The 21,565-nt window shown below is 39.5% G+C and overlaps 1 protein-coding gene across 1 annotated transcript in view; it reads right to left on the bottom strand.

Annotated features, from left to right (window-relative positions):
* CAST (calpastatin) overlaps positions 1-21,565 on the bottom strand; it is a 117,001-nt gene that overhangs the window by 22,320 nt on the left and 73,116 nt on the right. The window contains 12 exon segments of the mRNA XM_017859661.1: positions 2,914-3,009; positions 4,962-5,057; positions 6,343-6,390; positions 7,308-7,391; positions 10,838-10,939; positions 12,023-12,109; positions 12,244-12,336; positions 12,849-12,887; positions 13,503-13,583; positions 15,683-15,781; positions 17,381-17,449; positions 21,380-21,460. Coding sequence (XP_017715150.1) covers positions 2,914-3,009; positions 4,962-5,057; positions 6,343-6,390; positions 7,308-7,391; positions 10,838-10,939; positions 12,023-12,109; positions 12,244-12,336; positions 12,849-12,887; positions 13,503-13,583; positions 15,683-15,781; positions 17,381-17,449; positions 21,380-21,460 — 975 coding nt within the window.

Genomic DNA, 21,565 nt, shown 5'->3' with positions numbered 1-21,565 from the left:
TCTCCACGGGGCTTCTACTGACCAAAGGGGATTCAGGGCTGGTTCTGGTGACTCTGCCTGTGACCAACTAACCTGAATGGCACAGTGAGAACTGTCTACTTGTGGTCTGATTGTTCAAAATGAAATGTGCTCCCTCAAAATGCAATGAACTCTGGCCATGCTGGTATTTAAAATGACATTGGATGAACACAGAGGATAAATAGTGTAAAGGGAAAATAAAGCCAATGATCTGTACATTAGTGGCTCATAAAAATCAACTTAATGATTCATGACCAGGACTTTTCTTTTTTAATGAAGAGAACAGGACCAGGCACAGTAGCTCACACCTGTAATCAATCACAGCATTTTGGGAGGCCAAGGCGGGAAGATTGCTTGAGCCCAGGAGTTTGAGACCAGTCAGGGCAACACAGTGAGATCCCACTTCTACAAAAAGTTTTTAAAAATTAGCCAGGCATGATGGTGCATGTCTGTCATCTCATCTCCTCAAGAGGCTGAGGTGGGAGGATAGATTTGACCCCAGGAGGCTGAGGCTGCAGTGAGCCAAGATCATGCCATTGCAGTCCAACCTGGATGACAGAATGAGACTCTGCCTCAAAAAAAAAAAAAAAGAAAAAAGTGTAAAAGAGTGTGTGTATGTGTGTGTGTGTGTGTGTGTGTGTGTGTGTATTTATAGTGCATCATGCACAGAAGGGATAAATACTATTCTTTAAACTGTTGCTTCCAGTGTATGGGGATGGGATTGCAGTATCAATGAATTTCCCACTGTTTTCTTGGTCAAACAAAAGTGTAAAAGTCCTTGGGTTAAACAATCTCAGAGTTTAATCTTATTATTAAAATCTCTGACCTCACAATGAGCACCTATTAAAATTTTAGGGTAAAAGTATGTTTCTGTTTTATATTTTAGCCATCATTTCAAGCAAGAAAAGCTTTTTTTCTGATAAACTGCGCTGCAAAAGGAAAGATCGCCAAAGAGAGGGAGCCTAGGAAAGTGATTTAGCACCACCTAGTGGCTGAACACTGTATGCGTTTTATTCCCAAGAGCTACCAAAAAAAAAAAAAAATCCCTGAGGTTTCTAACCTGTTTGGGATTATACCTAAATTAAGCATTAAGTAGTAACAGCTGCAATAATCTAATCAAGGACATCAAGAGTTGCACTGGTACCTAAAGTCTTATCCAAGCAATGTGAGTTGCTACATGATTTAAGACACCTGCTCACACTACAATTCTGTTTTCTCATACTCTATGCTACAAAATCCTTGGAAACCACTGCTTCCCCAGACCTGTGCCCTTTGCCAACCTCTTGCTTGCTTAAGAAATTACTGAAACAGTTAAAGAAAACCTAGGAGAAGAAGCAGACTTAAGAACGAAGGAATCTGGAAACAGGAGTAAGGACTAAAATTTCTATTTCTGTAATATTTGATATTATCAAATTCAACAACTACAACTCAGGTCTCTGGGTTTCCTTAACAAATTTTCTTTTTATACACACAAGAACCACCCAGGGAACGCATTCATCTCCTTCCTCTGGTCTGTCTTCCTTCAGCTCTCTAATCTGCATGCCTTTCTTGAGTCCTCTGACCTTTATTACACCCTACAGCTATTCTTTCTGGCTTTCAAGGGTGTCACAATCCCAGAAATGCCAACTGCCTCAGTGACAGTAACCTTGGCAACCATGGCCAGAGTTGGTGGAGTTGAGGCCCTGGAAAGGAGGATGAGGAAGGGGAAAACAAGAGCTTTTTTTGTTTTGTTTTGTTTGCTATCTAACAATCCAATGCTCAGCTCTACAGTCAGGGTAAAGTTGAGAAGGAATTGAGCCCTCTAAGGCCCTGGCGGTCACACTTGGCAGATGAGGTAGGTGGTGCAGGTGCAGGTTTTGGTTACAAGAGTTCTGCTGGGGAATGCTGGCTATTGTTGTTTTGACTCCAATCACGGCCTCTGTGCCTGCTTTCTTCACCAGAGTCCTTCTAGAGCCCCCCTCCTCTCCTGTTCTTTACCACTGTGGCCTGGCACCCATGTTGTAAAAAGTACCTGAAGAGTACCCTGAAACCCCCCAAAATTGGGGAGGTCTCATATCCACACTAGGCTTGAAGACAGCTGAGAGCAGAGGCCATATCTTTCATCTCAGCTGAGGTTCTGAAACATCAAGTGGATCAAGGTCAACTCAAAGCCTCATTTCTCTCATCTATTATAGGAGGATGATCAGGACAGACTTCATAGTGTCCTTGTGAAAATTTGATGGGAAGACACTGCAAAGCATTTAGAACAATGGCACAGTAGATGATGAAAGTTAGGTGTTCAGAGGGAAGAGGCACTAATTCTGCAGTAATGAAACATAATTCCCTCAGATGTTATTCCCTGAGTCAAATTCTATCATTAACTAATGGGGGAAAAAAAACCTCTAACATCAAAAGAAAACAAAGATTCAGCTTGTTAAATATTATACTTCACATGAAAATTACAAAGAGAGAGACGCACGAAAAGAAGAAGGAAAGAGAAAGAAATTGAGTCAGTCTCACCTCCGGTAGTGGGGAGAGTGGGGAGGAATCATAATGATTTTAGTGCATGCTATTCTACCAGGAAAGTCAGTAAAAAGTAACTTTGGGCTTTCGGTGGAAATCCAAATAGGCTTAAAAGATGCAGAAAAGTGAAAAAGCAGGATTATCCACAATAGCTGAGGAACTAGAATTTCAGAAGAGTAGAGAAAAATATAGTTGGGAGTAATTTAATTAAAAATTTAAATCTTAGTCTGAATTTCTACAACATTTCTGAAGCCCAAAGAAACAACAGATACTATAATTATATCAGATTTTATTTTTAATTTGTCAGAATGAGATAAAATCATGGTAGAGAGTGACGGGAGGAGGAAGAGCACTTTCTCAAGCCACTGCTCAAATGCCCAGGGAGTCACTCACCAAGGTAGCCGGCTCAGGTGGTGCTGACTGTATACTACACATGGAGGTCCGAGACACAGCCTCCGCCACGGGAGCTGGAGCAGCGGCCTTAAATTCCTGAGGAGAGACGCAGGTACTCTCAACAACATTAGAAACATTTGGTTAATAAGACTGAGCAATGGTAGACCAACAAGACACTCTGCTACATTATATGGTGTGAACATGATTCTCTTGAATACCTAAGGATTGCTGAATAGTAAATAAGTCAAAGCATGCTAAAACTCTTCAGCTGCCATTTTTTCCAACTTGGTTTTACTTCTCACCTTAGGCAGGTTACTGAAACTCGCGAAACTGAGTTTCCACATATGTAAAATGAGAACAATGACAGTATCCACAGCTGAAGGCTTGGTAAGGGGCCTATATGAGACAATGCAGGCAAAGTGCTATGCATAGTACCTGGGAATACAGTAAGCTCAATACATTTGAGCAATTATTGCTATTATTTCTATTATTTAGTTGTCATTATGTATAACACATATGCCTATTATGTAACATAGCATTATGTAAAATACTGTATTTATATAAATCTAAGAGCACTTTATATACCGCTATGTAGGAATGGAAGGTAGTAATAATAAACCACAAGTTCTCGAAGTGTAATCCCTGAACAGCCTCAGCACCATAAGAGAACCTAGAAATGCGGATTCTTAGACCCCCACCCCATGTACTAAGTCAGAAACTTTGGGGGTAGAGTCTAGCAGTCTGTGCATAAAAAAACTCTCCAGATGATCCTGATGCATGCTAAGGTTTGAGAACCACTGTCCCATCTTATTTTATCACAAGAATAAAGTTTCAAGGCTGGGTGCGGTGGCTCATGCCTGTAATGCCTGTAATCCTCCCTTTGGGAGGCCGAGGAGGGTGGATCACTTGAGTCCAGGAGTTTGAATCAGCCTGGGCAACATGGCCAAACCCCAGCTGTGCAGAAAATACAAAAATTAGCCAGGCATGGTGACATGCACCTGTAGTCTCAGCTACTCAGGAGGCTGAGGTTGGAGAATTGCTTGGGCCTGGAGACTGAGGCTGGAGTGAGCCAAGACTGTGCCACTACACACCCAGCTGGGAGACAGAGTGAGACCCTGTCTCAAGAAAAAAACAAAACAAAACAAACAAAAAACAGAAGCAAACCTTTAAACAAATTGTTTTAAATCTAGACATTTATGGAAGCCTATCCTATATGCAAGGTGCTCAGCAGATGGTCATCAATAGGATATGATCTCTTTGTTCAAGGAGCTTACTACCCATTTAAACTTGGCATAAATGTTAGCGTTAAAGAGGGACTAAAACAGCTAAACTCTTCTTTGTAACAAAGGCTTTAATAGTGATATATAAAAAAAGAACTACAGATCCTCTGCCATGTTGTGTTCTGCTTAATAAAGGTTGGATGGATACAGTTTAGGGAGGGAAAAGCAGGAGATAAAGAAAGCCATATCTTAGCAGAGGCTTGAAAGGATGAGTAAGACTTTAGTTGATCTAGAATTAGAAAGAAAGGTCAATCAAGACAGAGGAACCAAGTGAGAAAAGCCAGGGACGCACACATACTTATTGTTCAGTTTATTGACACAGGAACACAGGTTGGTATGAAAGAAAACTGGGTCAAGAATATGGCAATAGGAACTTTTTTTTGTAGGGATGGGAAAGACATGACTACAGACATGCTTGAGAAAGAATGAGTCCGATGGACACGAAGGAGACTGCAGAAAGGCCACTGCAACCCAGAGGGGAGGGGTGATGACAGCCCAACCAGGTCAGTTACAGAAGCTGGGACAAGAAGGAAGCCATGGCTTCCAGAGCTTTCCTGAAGGAGTCATTGCAGGACTTCAGTTGCAAGAATATCAGGGTTAGGTTGGGGCAGAAAGCACATCCAAAAAGGAAGACAAAAATGACATGGAAAAAACGATGGCATATTAGGCTTTCTAATAGACTGCTTCATGCTAAAACAGTTTGTCTCACATTTTTTTTTTTAAGATCACAAACCTCAAAACTAGAGATTTATATGTTTAGAAACGTACTTCTGTCTTTTCAGTTGGCTTAGATGGTTTTTCTTTACATTTAGACAGGTCAAAATCTTCTGAAAGTTCATCAATGAGCTCTGATTCACTCCGAGCCTGTAATATAAGAAGTTCTGTATATTACAAGGAGACTCTTTTTTATTTTGTAAAAAAAAGTTTTCATGGAGCAATTTTTTTCCCTGATTAACACAATGAGGCCATACTTAACACCCAAAGCTAATTTATAAAGGGCGTATTTTTTCATTTATCAACGTTAAGATAAAATTTTCATGTAACAAATAAGAAATACTTACAAAACACCTCAGTACCGCAAAAGTATTAATGGTTTATTTGGTCAAATGTTTCCTTGATAGTTTAGTTTCAGAAGAATTTTGTTCGAATAAAATTGCCTGTTCTCTACAATGAAGATCTGTATAATTTTTTAAAATGTGATTATTTTCCTATTTCCTCATGACTTCTCTTCTGAATAAGTGAAAACATGGATCATATACTCTGTTCATATGATTATGTGGGATTTTGGCAGGAAAGTTCTGCTACCCCTTGTTCTTTCAGGAGAGTGGTATTAGTTTAGGGCATGTGGAGACTGTCACTAACAACAGTAACATGATAGAAGGGCATGTGATTTAGACGCTGAGACTCAGACTGGACAGCCTGAGTTCTGAGTCCTGGGCTTGGCTTGCTATTTTCTAGCACCTTGACCTTGGGCTATTTACATAGGCCCTCTGTGTCTCAATTTCCTCACTGTAAAATGGGAATAATAACAGTACCATCCTCATTCACTGAGGACTCACAAAGATAATATCCAAAAAGCATTTGGTGCAGTGCCAGGTACATAACAAGTGATTAATAAATGTTGCTGATTATATGTGACAGGTTACTACCAACTTAAGGCAAAACGGAATCATCAGAGAATTTGATCAGGATGGACAGTGAGAGTTACACACACAGCCAGAGCTTTTCTTTTCCTCTTTGATCTTTATATTCTTGAAATGCCTGCACTGTGGTTTGTATACAGTAGGCATCAAAAAAAAGTGCTAGCTTAATCTGACTTAAGGGCCCTCTTGACATCAGTTTCTAGTGTGTAACAAATTTTACTAGAAATTTATAGTCCAGTAATGATTTATGAGGAAGATCATCTTTTTTTTAGCGAATTTATTTTATTTTATTAAAAAAAGAAAGTACATAATGAAAAAATAAAATAAAATAAGATCATCTTTAAAATATAAGGAAAGGAGCCACATTATCAGCCAAGTGTTACCATCTCCTCTGTACTAGGTGGGCATGCAAGTCTGCACAGTGAACTCGGGACTGTCAAAATTATCTTAATTCATACTTTACACATGTCTATTGTTAAGTATCAGAAAAAAATGTATTTCCTAACCTTGGGTTTTTCTTCAGGCTCTGGCAATAGTGGTTTTCCATCTTTATCCTGTAAATAAAATTAAAACTCATTGGAGATGAAATAGAAAATTTTGCTTTCATGTCCCATCAAGTTTGTTTCTGGGAATTCCAGGATATGAGATGTCAGCTAATTTTTTTTCTTAGAAGATTTACATGAGTTTGTGTTTCAAATTTACTTTTATAAAGTATAAAATAGCAGCTGAGCTTCAAGATGTTACCAAATAGAATGCACATTTACTTTAAGTTATTAAAAAATGTTTTTCATCTGTTGGATAGATAGAGTAATAGGAAAAAAATTCTTTGGCAATAAAGATGTAGCTATGTTTATGAAAGCTTTTAAAAAATCCCAGTTCTCCAACCTCGAGTGAAGAGGTGGATATCATTCCTATAACACTGTTTAGTTTTTTTGGATACGAGGTTTCATAATTTAGAATTGTAACCATTTTCCAACATGTGTTTATATGCATGATTTAAAAGTAAATGACAAAATGTAATGACAGGAGTTAGTCTACCATCCTCACCATAATCAAAAACAATAGCAACAAAACCACCTTAACTTAGCATACTGGTAAAGCCTTGTACATTCATATCTACCCCTCAGAAGACCTATGGTGCTTTTATCCATATAGCATTAGGAAAAAAAATTATCCCCAAATTGTTCCTTCTGAGTTTAAGGATCTTTTGTAAGAATTGTTAATAAATAAAACATTTAAATTTGTGGGAATTTTAATGACCACATGGTCACTACTTAGGAAGCCAGGCAGGGACAAACCATCCCTCAAGGGGTCTAACTGTAGGGAGCAGAGAAAAAAAGGTTCAGGGTTTTCAGAGTTAATATCTGAATGGGGGACAGGTATGTCCTTTGACAGTGTCAAGGGTACAGATGCAATAAAACAAGATGCAAAGGCAAGATGCTGTTGTCATGCACTGTGGCTAAAAATTTACCGTGGCTGGTTTTAATCTGTACTCAGATGGGATTGTTTCATCATCCTCACCACACTTCTCCAGTTTTTCTTCTTTAGCTTTTGCCTGATGAAAATGGAGGGGAAAAAAAGTAGTTGGATAATGCACATAATGAGATGATATCACTTCCTCTGTGTACTTCCTGAGTGTTACAGAGAAGACCAAATCTGGTAAACGCATCTGGAAGAACTTTGTAAACTACAAAGCACAAGACCATGGTGGGCAGCTGTGAGAAAGGTAGCAGTGGGTGACTGAGCAAAAGCAGCCCAGCCAGGGATCCCAGGGAGCTACCCTGTTCTGCTTCCAGCTGCTGTGACCTTGAGAAGCCACTTAGCCTTTCTTTGGTCCAGTCTCTTCAGCTGTGAAATGTGGCTACTAATAACCCTTATCTAGCTCACTAACTTGTGAAGATCACCAGAGAAAAGCAAATAAAAAGATTCTTTGAAGACAGTAAGCACAGTGCAGCAGTTAGTTGCAATTATTTTAATGGCTTTCATCTGTCTTACTCAACGAGGCAGCTGTCTAAGGAAGGGAGAGGAAATATGACTAATTTTCACATTAAACCCAGTTCAGAAATGGCAGAAGCAGCCCATCACAAATCTTGGCTGATCCATGTATAGCTTGTTTTACCTCTTTTAAAAGGGCTCCCTTCAATAATGCCAGGACTTCTCTAGCTTACTAAACCATGAACAACTAGCTGCATTACCAATAAAAGTATAGTTCTATAGTAGATCACTGACTGCTACGACACAACACTTGCAATTTTACCTGCTGGTGGGTAGTGTGAGTCCCATAATACGTAAGGAGTACCTATATCAAGGTGTGGTTTAATTTACAAATCAAGGTAGGAGGTTCACTTGGCATATTCCAACCCAACCCCCAGCCCCCATCTGCATCTTAGCCTAAGAGTGTGGTTCTTTACTGATTGGTTAGTTGATTAATTACTACTTATTGAGCACTTTTAATGGATCAGGCACTGTGCTATGCTTGCGTTTAGTTTTACTGTTTTAGAGAAACTCTCATTAAAGGATGAAGTCATGGTTTTCTTTTAAACATTTCCAGTCATGCTCTATTTGGGCATCTGGAGAAATCCTATCATGGAGCAGCACTCCCCAGGTCAGGGTACAGCAGCCTTCAGGAACATCCAGGGTCACCTGTATTAAGACGGTCCTCTTAATAGTCTAATCTCAGGCTGTGGACAGTGAGAATGACACATGCAGCCAGAGCTTTTATGTTCCTCTTTGATCTTTATATTCTTGAAATGCCTGCTCTGTGGTTTGCATACAGTAGGCATAAAAAAAAAAGAGTCTACTGAATTGAAATGGCACTAGACTAGGCAGCCACACCTAAAAATGTGGGAGACTTATAATGGGGTATCATTATAGAATAAAAAACTTTTATTTTATGTTATGGTAGATGACAGGAATACTAAGTAGGCATGGGTTTCCTCTCTGGAGTATTATGTGGTTTTCCACAGACAGCTCTCTATTCTGGGGTGTGCTGGGGTGTGCTGGGGTGGCAATGGACACTCCTACAGGCTGATAGTGACGTTCCTGAGCCTTCTCATCACATCAGACTATCTAGGATGTAAAGGACCCACTAAGTCTGGTACTAAGAATTCAGGTTAAGAATCTGGAGGACTGACAGATCCTCTTTAGAAACATTTATACTTTGTATATGATTAAAAAGGAAAACTAGTGATATGGTTTGGCTGTGTCCCCACCCAAATCTCATCTTGAATTGTAGCTCCCATAATTCCCACGTGTCGTGGGAGGGACCCAGTAGGAGGTAATTGAATCATGGGGGCAGAGCTCTCCTGTGCTGTTCTCATGATAGTGAATAATTCTCACTAGGTCTGACGGTTTTATAAAGGGGAGTTCCCCTGCACATGCTCTTTTGCCTTCCACCATGTAAGTCGTGACTTTGCTCCTCATTCACTTTCCACCATAATTATGAGGACTCCCTAGCCATGTGGAACTGTGAGTCAATTAAACTTCTTTCCTTTATACATTACCCAGTCTCCGATATGCCTTTATTAGCAGCATAACAGAATAATACAACTATTATGTCATAAGAATGGAAAAGAAGAGTCCTTTTTGCTGGAATATTAGTTTGCTGCTACTCTGAAGTTTTCTAGAGGAAACAATACATTCATATGCATTCCCAAACTAGTTACCCACATGCTTATTTTATGTCACTTTTTTTTAAACATCTGCTTATCTGCTTTTAGTCACTCTTAAGACTCCTTTGATCCTGGGGTTTATAACATGTTTACATCCTCCCTTCCCACATTTATTATCTCTCCTTAAGGGTCTGCAAAAAGCCTGAGACAAAAGTGCAATATGCTTGTGGCCCTGTCGCCCTCAGGTGGTAAAGCCACAACTCAGCTTGGCCTCCTGACTCCCCCCAGGGTTCTGCCAACACCACCCTTTCCTCAAGATGACACTGCTTCTATTGGCTACTCTAAGTAATGTATATCTCACATTGTGGTGTAATTAAGTTTCCCTTCTTCCCAGTACATTACTTGGTCCTGGAAGATAGGAACTGCTTCTCTTGCTCCCCTGCGTTCACCATCACAAAGCTTATCATGCCACACTGTGACCGGTGAGCCCTCCAAGAAAGTCGAAGATAGAAACTGGCCCATCTTAGGCCAGGGTAGTCCTAGACTCAAGGATAGTTGCTGGAAGTCAGGGAGACTCCCCTTCCCTGATGACTCAGAACAGGAAGTGACAGCAGAGATGGGGCATTGTGACAGCAATGCCTACCAGCTCCCCCAGCCCGAGCTGATGGAGGCAGGGCGAGCTCCTGTGGATCCCAGGCTGCCTTTCCATCTCCCCACAACACTGCCTTGTCAGGAATGGGCAACTCTCTCTTTTCCTTCCTCTTTCCCCCAAAAGGACCAAGTTGAAAATTCTACAAAATTATAATTTAATATTAAAACTTTCCTACACCAGATATAAGCTTCTTTTGGTTCAGAGGCTTGTTAAGATCTTGGAGTGTGGTGGGATGAACACTTATCAGCATTATTCTCTAAATATGCAGGAGCTCTAGTTACAGAGTAATTGTTGCTTGATTTTAATTTGAGACAAAATTTTCAACATCTTTCCCCATAGTGATAAATGAAGGATCTTCCCACTCCTTGTATAGACGTCTCCCTCTCTTATAAAGAGAAGCACCCAGAACCCTTCTGAAAATACAAATTCCCAATTGCCAAACTTCACTATTTCCCACCAGGCACTGCCTCCTTGTTATCTTGTTTAGTCAGGTGTCACTTAAGCTCTAGCAAGGGAGATTCATGCTCATTTCAAATGTTAAAATTCTAGCTGTTTCACAAGCAATCACTTAACTATCCGTCTTAGTTGCTAATGACTCAGCAATAAATAAGGCACAATGAAGAATGTTCACTTTTACTCTCCAGCAAAAGTTGTGCAAGAATTCTAAACATGCAGAATGTATTCAGTTTTGTAATGTGCAGACTAACACGCTTTGTAAATCAACTCTAAGGTCAGTACCTCATCGACTTCCTTAATCGAGCTGAGGTCGAGCTCAGGTTCTGCTTGTCGGGTGCCCAGTGAAGCCGACAGAGCCTCCAGTGCTTGATCGCTCATTGTATCCTGTTAAAAGTAAAAAATTCTGTGCATGAAAAAAGACATCTCTGGAGCCTGAACAATCCATTTACTTCTTTGTGAAATACATTTTAGATTATAAACTGAATGTGGATTGGGGAAGTGCTCTAGAAAGGCAAGTTTATTTGAAACCTTGCAAAAGAGAGAAAGGAAAAAGAACTTACCAATGAGTGGAAATTGGGGCTAAGACACGTTTCTATAGTAACAGCGTTCTCTGGGGCACACTTCACCCCTTATTTGGTAAGCTAGACATAAAGCTATAGTAATATTATTATAAAATACTCTTAACAACAACAAAAAAGAAGCAAGTAGTAAACTGTTACCACCCTGTTTTTCTTTTTCTAAAACTGTGTCTCTAAAAGGCTTCTGACAACCTTTAGCAAACCTGCTAAGCTGAAAGCAGGGAAGCTTGAAGTGGCCCCCGCTGCCTTCTTCTCTGAAGGCACAATGGCTGATCGTTATAGGAACTCCCACTCTCAGGGGTGTGGTGCTCACCACTGTTCCCCAGCCTGCCAGATAAAAATAAACTGTCCACTCCAGGAGGGGAGAGGCACAAGCAGCTCTGATAGAAACTGTTCCTGAGCATTATCTTGACTGTTTGCAGAGGAGAAATGTGTTCCCTGGCTCCAGCACAGAGCCGCAGGATTGCCTTTGCGATTTGTGAGAATTACGTCATAGTGAAATACAGCTGAGTGGTGGGCAGTACCAGCTACATGGTGTCCCTCTAGTGATCCTCAGTGCTCAAAGTCCTTTAGAAAATCAAACTTGAAGGTTTTATGTTCCAAGAGTGCAATTTCTCTGGTTTCTGCCCTTCTGTGTATCATAATGGTGAGATGGTCTTAGGTGACAACCAAGACAACCGTGCTAAAATCATTCCCAGGCAGTTACAGAAACACACAAGGCTTGCCTGGAGATGATTAATATAACCCTCATTGGCTTCCCTATTCCGGATAGACCTGACAGGGAAAAAATCATGGCTTCTCCTCATGGGTAATGCACTACTGGCAGCTTCCTGAATGAGCTAGATCAGGCTCTGGAAAGCAACTGCTGTCAGGTAGACTGTGATTATACCTTCTCCACCTTTCTTTTCTTCTCTTGGGGTGGAGCAGCACTTCTGACTGTCCCTGCTGACTGAGCTTTTAAAACTTCTGTAGATTCCTGAAAATAAAATACTAAAGATCAGATTTACAGATGAGGAAACTTTAACTGTAATAGCCTGAACTAAAAAGTTATTCTTTTGAAGTTCAAAATAGTTCCTAACAAGTTTCCCTTAACAACACTAAAAACAATACCTCTTTTTCAGTTTTCTTTCCGGCAGCTGTAGGTGACCCACAAGTGAAGTCAGATGACAAGGCATCTATAGCATCATCTGGCCCCATGGGTTTCTAAAGAAACAGGCACAATGATGGGTAACTTATGGGAACCGCTGAAGTGGAAGAATGGATCATAAACCTAGCAAATGAAGAACGCATTTTTCTAATTTCTTTGCAACCAAATGAGATGTGTTAATAAAACAACTTAGATCAAAATGTATGTTTTGAAGCGAGTGGCTACTCACTAAGTAGGTTTAGTGAATACTCACTAAGTATTATTTTCCATTTCCCCCTTTCTAAAGGAGTTACATGTTAGAATATTCTCATTCTATTATTATGAACATGAATTCTATCCTAATACTTTCTTGCCTTCATTCTCCTTCCCCTCAAAAACCCTACTTATGGGACTCAGGAGCACTGAGACAACCCTCACACCAAGCCCTTTCTCTGAACACACAGAAACTCCATTTGATTTGGAGATGAGTTAAATCATAATCCTCAAATATAGAATTGATAGCCCTGTTCCCCCAACCAAAAATATAAAACATATTAATTTAGATCAGAAGACATGTATGTAAACTCACCAAAGAGTCTGGAGGAGGCCCTGTGATCCCTTCCATTTTCTGAAACAAATATTAATTTGATGATGTTGAGAAGGTAGAATTAATCCTTAAGATGGGCAAAATGTATGGCCCATTGTGGGTTGAATTGTGCCTCCCACCCCAGATCTATAACGAGTACCTCAAAACGAGACCTGATTTTGAGATAGGTTCCTTATAGAAGTAATCAAGTAAAGGTGAGGTCATTAGGGTGGGCCCTACTCCAATTATGATGCGTGTCCTTACAAAACAGGGAAATTTGGGCCCAGAGATACGCATAGAAGCACAGAAGGAAGATGGTGTCATGAGATGTGGGGAGAAGACGGCCATCTATAAGCCAAGAATAGGCTTCAAAGATACCTTTCCCTCACAGCCTCAGCAGGAACCAGCCCTGCTGACACCTTGATTCTAGACTTCCAGCCTCCAGAACTGTGAGACAATCAATCTCTTGTTTATGCCCCTGATCTGTGGTACTTTCTTACAGCAGCCCCATCCAACCAATGCAGTGAGCTTCAGAGTAATGACAATTTCACATGCACCATTATGTTTTCTAACTTTTAAACATTGTAAAAATAATGACATGAAATTATATTCTAAAGAGGAAACAGTGAAATAAAAGTAAATGATTATTTAACTTACAGCCAATAGTTCCCTATATTTTGGAGGAATTGTGACTTCTCTTTTACCCAATTCCTCTATGTAGGTGGAACTCATTGGATCCTGGAACAAAATCATACACATAGGGATATTATATAATTAATTAGCTGAGAACGCTATATGCATATTCTGAAACTAAAGCATGATTCCATTATTAATTTATGGAAGTACTGAGATGAATGATAAATCATTAAGAAGCCAACAATTTATACAACTACATTTCTAAGTTTACACAAATACCCATATTTAATTGGCTTAACTCATATGTAATGCTAGAAAATATTCAAAATACTAAAGTTGACTTCTAAATACATTTTGTTTTCAAAAGTTTTTATTATCTAAGGTTTCTAACCAATATAAAAGAACAGTTAGTAAGATAATGAGTTTCTGTATAACCCAATACCCAACTCTATTAGCTTTGTCATTTCTAAGAAAACAAAATCATAGAGTGGATGTCTCCTGTTTAGCATTCTCAAACCGAATTCCCTTTCCCTGTTAATCAGAAACAGCCACCATTCCTAACTTTAGCATATCAATTTAAAGTTATTTTAGAACATTTTTTACATATGTAGGTATCCATAAACAATGTCCAGCATTACTTTGCTTATTTTCCAATGTTACATAAATGGTATCATATTCTACATATCATTCTGCATTTTTTATTCAAAATTATGTTTTTGTAATGTACCCATGCTGATACATGAATGATCCATTTTAACCACTATAAAGCACTGAATTTTATTATCCTGTCCTCTATTGAACAAAATTGTTTCCAAACATTTCACCAGTTTTTATAACTCCTTGCACACATGGGCAAGGCTCCCTCCTGGGAATCTCTCTAGAGGTGGACTTCCTGGTTGAAGGGAATGTTCATCATGAACACCCACCAACTATAGGAATACTATAGGAATTGTCAGACTTTCACGCTTTTGCTAATCAGATAAATGCAAAGCAGTGTTTCTTCTGTGTTTTAATATCATTCTCCTAACTACTAAGGAGAGTTTCATTTTACTTGCTTATTAGTCAGTCAAGTTTTCTCTCAATTTTCCATTGGGTTGTCTTTTTCTGTTTTTTACTCTTTATAAATTCTAGAAACAAATCCTTTGTTATGTCTGTTGCAAATATTTTTGTCTAGTCTATGGCTTTTTTTTTTTTTTTTTTTGAGATGGAGTCTCCTTCTTGTTGCCTAGGCTGGAGTGCAATGGCACGATCCCAGCTCACTGCAATCCCCACCTCCCAGGTTCAAGCAGTTCTCCTGCCTCAGCCTCCTGAGTAGCTGGGATTACAGCCATGCAACAACATGCCTGGCTAATTTTTTTTGTATTTTTAGTAGAGACGGGGTTTCACCATGTTGGTCAGGCTGGTCTCGAACTCCCGACTTCAGGTGATCTGCCCGCCTTGGCCTCCCAAAGTGCTGGGATTACAGGTGTGAGCCACCATGCCTGGCCAGCATGTCTTTCTTATAATACCAAGGAAAATACAATTTTAGGAATTAGGAATAGGGATAAACTGAGGGTGGAAAATACTGAGAAATCAAAACAAGTTCTAGTCCATTATACTTAAATCTTGAGGATGGAAAATAAGTGTGTGACCCAGTGGACCGTGTCCCAGTGTCAATCTTAGCACAACAACAAATGTTTGCTAACTCAATGTTATAATGCAGCTGCTAAAAGACAAACCATTTCCATCCCCAACACTGATTTCTAGTTGCTGTCTTGATACTGACATCATCCTGTTTCTATGCAAATGACAGAACACTAGACATTCTTTTTTTTTTTTTTTTTTTTTTTTTTTGAGATGGAGTCTCTGTCACCCAAACTGGAGTACAGTGGTGCGATTTCAGCTCGCTGCAAACTCTGCCTCCTGGGTTCAAGTGATTCTCCTGCCTCAGCTTCCCAAATAGCTGGGATTACAGGCGTGTACTACCATGCCCAGCTAATTTTTGTATTTTTAGTAGGGAAAGGGTTTCACCATGCTGGCCAAGCTGGTCTTGAATGCCTGACCTCAAGTAATGTGCCTGCCTCAGTCTCCCAAAGTGCTGGGATTACAGGGGTGAGCCACCGCGCTGGCCTCACTAGGTATTCTTTTGTATTTCATGACCATGGCCTTCTTTGCTCTCCTCCTACTGAGTATGAATTTTTACAGATATCAAGATCACGTACTGAAACTTCTGGTCCAGTATACGTTGTATTTTCTTCTTCAGTTTCTTCAGGTCCTCCTAAAGTATCTATTAAGTCATCCAAAGCAGCATCCATGCCTGACTGGAAAAGGAAGAACAGATATTTAAATGTTATTTGTTACACATATTTCACTTTTAGTTTAACTACAAAAAAGCCATTCCGTGTAGAAAAACCACCAAACACCAAAAGTTCTTCAACTAGTTCCCCAAAATAGTTAAAATCTGGTCTCTAACAGACTTTACTATTTAAGTCTCAAAGTACAAATTCTGGGTGGGAAAGATAAAAAGCCGCATTCAGGCAAGAAGCACAGTTTCAACAAGTCTACATGCATTACATACATGAACAAATATATAAGTTCATTAAAGCTGCCAGTCCAATCCACTGACAGTTAAAAAAGGAAAAGCAAAACAAAACAAAACAAAATACAGGGAATTATAACCATGTTGCTCTAAGCGATAAGGGAAATGCTTGGTATTTATTGCTTATCAGTATTTTTCCAGAGTTTCAAAGAAAGAACCCCTAAAAATCTCTACATGGTACCTCTTCCAAATATAATCTATTTCATGAGTGAAATCACTCTGTATTATTTCATTCACCTTTTTTTTGTTGTTGTTGTTCACTTGCTTGCCTGAAGAGGTTTACAAAACAGAAATTACCTGAGACATTAAACTTGTAAGAACTCACAAGTCTACTCTGTCAATATGGGCTTAAATCAGTATAACTGATGTGGTTTGACTCGTGTCTCCACCCAAGTCTCATCTCGAATTGTAATCCCCATGTGTCGAGGGAGGAACCTATAATCTCCATGTGTCGAGGAAGGGAGGTGACTGGATCATGGGGTGATTTTCGTGCTGTTCTGATGATAGTGAGTGAGTTCTGATGAGATCTGATGTTTTTATAAGTGTTTGACAGTTCCTCCTTCACACACTCTCTCTCCTGCTGCCTTGTGAAGAAGGTGCCTGCTTCCCCTTCCAGCATGACTGTAAGTTTCCTGAGACCTCCGCAGCCACACAGAACTATGAGTCAATGAAACCTCTTTTCTTTATAATTACCCAGTTCTTTATAATAGTGTCAAAACGGACTAATACAATAATAAATAAGAGTGCCTCTGTTTTTTATGTTAAGGATGATTCGTTATGAACAATAACCTGCATTGAAAGGAGAAAACAACAGTCTAGGAAAGGACTTTGTATTATTTGATTTAGATGAAAAATAATTATTTAAATTGTCCTTTTTTTTTTTTTTTTTTTTTTTTTTTGCAACTACCACTATTCCCCTGACAATTTTAGGACCCTCCTGATCATGGATATGTGGAATACAATTTGAAGGTTTAGACTGATTCTTTTAGGAATTTCAGAATAAAGAAGTACCTGACTTCTTTAATAATATCTCTGGTTAAATAAAGTGTATGTGTAGGAGAGAAACTGGAATGTAAACTGCATGGGATGAAACTGGAGTTTTTTGGTTTTTTTTTAAAGGATTATAATATCAAGTGTTACAAATATGAGTGTGAAAACCGTACTTCCAACCCACACTTTCAATATTAGCTTGAAACAATAATTCATTAAAACGGTCCTTTAAATTACCCCCTCATATTATTTGCCCACAAGAAATCATAGTTGTTAAATAGAGAGCATATGAGTAACTATCTCATGTAGAAGGACACTGCTGTCTTCGTACCTTTCCCGATGGTTTATCCGGTTTAGATTCAACTGGCACAGCTGGGGTTAACGATTTCTTTTCTTTTTTCTGGTGAGAATTGAGAAATTAAAAACTCCTTCTTACATACCTTAATAAAACTCAATACTATTACAAATTTTAAAATAAATTCATTATATCAATAGCATTGATCATACACCGAACATCTGCTCTACAGCAGACACTGTGCTTGTATGTTTTATATCCTTTTTCAGAAGGGCTTCAATTATATTAGTCTCATTTAGTGATGGGCAAAGCAAAGCTCAGATTAGGACACTTTCCTCAGGTTACACAGTAAGGGACAGAATGCACATTTGAATCCAAGGCTGTTTCTTTCTTTGCTGTTCTTCTCCAGGACCCACAGCCAGTCTTTGCAACATCCATGAATTCTTGCTGTAGGCTGCCACTTTTGGCTTTCCTCTCTGGGTCTTTGCCCCTACACATCAAGACCTCCATATTCCTCACTTTGGCATCTCATTACCTTCTCTTTCCTTAAAATGAGTTGATCGCTCATCGTTGCTTCCAATGCTCTATCAAAGATTGCAAATAACTTTTCCATCTGCAGTTTCTATGCTTTTATCCAGATATAATCTCTGAAATGTGGCCCTTGGAGCATCTCTCCCTCCCGGCTGCCACCTTTCAGCACCATTCTGATCCTATTGTGGCATCTATGCCCTTTGTTCTCCATTACCTCTGGCATCTCTTTTACTTTGGTCTCCACTGTATACACTGCACATTTCTGCCCTGTGCTGGAGGTCTTATCCAAAATCATTCTCTATGGCCGGGGCAAATGCTTTCAGAGACTGGCAGAAACTAAATGGGTGAAGTTGTTGGGTTTAAGATAAAAGGGGACCATATCCCATTTGAAGGTATCCAAATTCAGGCAATAAAGCACAGGAAGAGCACAGGCTCTGACTGCCAAGGTTTGCATGATGGTTGAGACACACATGACTGCCTGAGGCTTTAGCAAGTCACTTCTCCTTGGAGATATTAGATAAGTGAATCTATATGAAGTATGAAAACTATTGTTTGGCACATGCTCGCCACTATATAAGTACTTGCTATGTAATTGTAAGTGCTAAATAAGTGACTGTTAATTATCGCAATGCTAGAAACACTGTGGGTGCCACTAGGGTGTGAGCCTGAGTCTGGATAATTGAAACCACTTCCATGATTCAGCCACTACCTCATGCAGATATTCACTCATGTTCTCTCCCGCACCTTCCTCTTCCTTCTCAATGTCTCTCTTCCCCTCCCTCTCTCCCCACTATCTGTCTATTCCATCTACTCTTTCTCTTCCTCCCCCTTTCCTCCTATTTCATTCTTTTCTATTAGAAAACAGTATTTTAATTGTCTTGCTACACATATTTCTTTGGACATTTCAAACACTTAAATTCAGCCTGTCCAAAATCAGATACATCCCTTTCCTCCTCAATTCCTCTGACATCTGTACTCCTGTCAATGGTACCCAGGGAACTTAGGGACTGGACTGCAAGGTGCCCAGCTCACAATTTAAAAAGGCACTCATTCTCAGGTACCAACTCTGCACTTGCACAAACCTGACAAAGAGCTCCTAGGGGCCTCCTTTCCCTTACCGTGTGGCTACCAACCTAGTGCAATCAGACTCAGAAGCACCAGGTTATCTTAAATTTTACTTTGTCTTTGCCCACTTTAGTCAATAATTTCCTAAAACCTGAAGACTTTTGCTCTGCAATTCATCTTGGATAACTCCCCACTTTCTTATTCCATCACAGCTGTAATTTAGGCTAAAATATGACTCATCAGGACTACTGAAACAGTCCCTGACCAACCTTCCATCTTCCTATCTCTATGTTATCCACCTACTGCAGTCCCTTAATCCTTCTGCAGCTCGGATTCAATTGCATCACCCCATCTGTTCTCTTGGGTTCTCAATGGCTACCTGCTGTCAGCTGAATCACTACAGGTACAAACTCACCTTAGCATTCACCACTGCAGTGCTCAACCTGTCTTTCTAGTCTTACAGCCCCACCACTCACTTCCTCTGTGCTTCACCCACGTTGGAATGTACTTTGTGACCAGAACACATCTTACACTTTTCAACACCTTGATGCATTTGCAAGCCTGCAATCCCAGCTATCCTTCCATGCCTAACTGAACTTGGATCTACTCTCTCAAAGCCCTTGTGGATTCCCTGAATTAGATAGAATCCCTTCATTCCCCACCAAATAACACCCTGTGGGGGCCTTTCTTAATCTGATTGAAATACAGTCCCAGGTATATTGTCTTTTCCCCACCCCCTAGACAGGCCAGCCTACAGCTAATGCATCCTATAGAACCAACCATGATACTTTATTTAGCTATTTTATTTTATTTTTTTGAGACAGTGTTTTGCTCTTGTTGGCTAGGCTGGAGTGCAATGGTGCAATCTTGGCTCACCACAACCTCTGCTTCCCGGGTTCAAGCAATTCTCCTGCCTCAGCTTCCCAAGTAGCTGGGATTACAGGCCTGTGCCACCACACCTGGCTAATTTTGTATTTTTAGTAGAGACAGGGTTTCTCCATGTTGGTCAGGCTGGTCTTGAGCTCCCAACCTCAGGTGATCCGCCTGCCTTATGGTACTTTAAACATGCTATGTACTAAAATAAGAAGGCAAGTCATTAAATCCTATTTAATGGGAGAAGAATCAGAGGCAAGGTAAAGTAAAATGAATTGCCTCAAGTTCCAGCACAAGTCAATGCACAGAATTCCACATAAGCCTCTCCTAATTTCATTGTTTAGTTTTCACTTATAACACTGGTTAATCTACATCTAGCTCAAAACTGAAAATTTTGATTACATTTAAAAATCTATTTTAGTGGGCCTAACCCTCTGCCTTAAATCTATCCATTTTCAAACTGAAAACATTGATAACATTTAAAAATCTATTTTAACGTATCTAATCTTCTGCCTGAAATGTATCCATTTTCAAATGATTTCATCTAAGCATTCCTCACTGGCACAAGAGAGTGCTGTGTCTTCCTGGGGTGAGGCTATGAGTCTCAAGGTAGTATACAAGTGATCTATTGCAAGAAAAAACAATTTTAAGTTTGATATTTTCATTTAATAGTTTTTGTAAATGTTGCCTTTGCTCCATAGGAGACCTGTATTAATTTGGATAAAATAATGTGCCTTTTTTCCCAAAATCCCAGGGGAAAAAATGATGTTTCAGGGAGATGTGCCATATTTTTACCCTAAAAATCATTTACCCTATGACTTTCTTTACCATTTAACCTGTAGCAGGATATCTGTCCCATTTACAGAAGCAAAAGTATAGATAAATCTATATTAGTTTTAAATTTTTCATTCCCATCTTCTCATTGTTGCTTCACTTGATTACTTGTGGCTTCAAATTGATTACATGCTCTCCAAACTGATTACTAATTCTATATTGCTATGGGTAGAAAAGGTAGATAACTTCTCATCTTATATTCCTGGGCAGGGATCGGAAGCAGCTCTTCAAAAAATCTAAGAAAGGTATGCCCACAATCACCCAGCTCAAAACATCTGCTTCATCCTGAGAGGGCTTGAAATATTTCCTTTGGAAACTTCTCATATCCATTCATGTTGATGTCATGGTTGTGATACACTAGTATCAAGACAGCTGGCATCAACATTGAAAGTTGAAAAAGTCTCTTCAAATGCTCATGGAAATTTTATTTGCTTTATTTCATACCTATAAATTTGGAAGGCAGAGTCTGAGTCAACTCACATTTTAATGTCCTTGGTATTGATATCAGTATCTTATACATGGCATGTACTCAGTAAGCATTTATTGAATATATAAATTTAAAAATTATTCTTGGTATCTTGTTCACTCTCTATCCCTTAAATGCATGCTCTTCACAAAATTTTACATATAACCAATGTTCATTTTGCCAAATGATAGGTTATTTGAGCATATGTTTCTTAGAAACTTGAGAAGCAAAGAGGCCCACGTTTCTGTCTGCTTGTATGTGCTCACCTTGTCATCCGGCTTGCCAGATGTTGCAGCGACACCAGCAACACTCTCTCCACCAGCAGAAATCGTGTCTTGTGGTTTAGTCTAAGACAGTGAGGATAAAAGGTTGACAGAGCTAGGTATCTCTGTATGGCTATTATCAAGATCATGAGTTTCAAATGTCACTAACATCTGCCAGTTCACCCACAT

Source organism: Rhinopithecus bieti, unplaced genomic scaffold, assembly GCF_001698545.2.
Source record: "Rhinopithecus bieti isolate Rb0 unplaced genomic scaffold, ASM169854v2 scaffold_50384, whole genome shotgun sequence".
In the NCBI taxonomy this organism is placed as follows: domain Eukaryota; kingdom Metazoa; phylum Chordata; class Mammalia; order Primates; family Cercopithecidae; genus Rhinopithecus; species Rhinopithecus bieti.
This window is presented reverse-complemented; position numbering and strand designations above follow the sequence as displayed.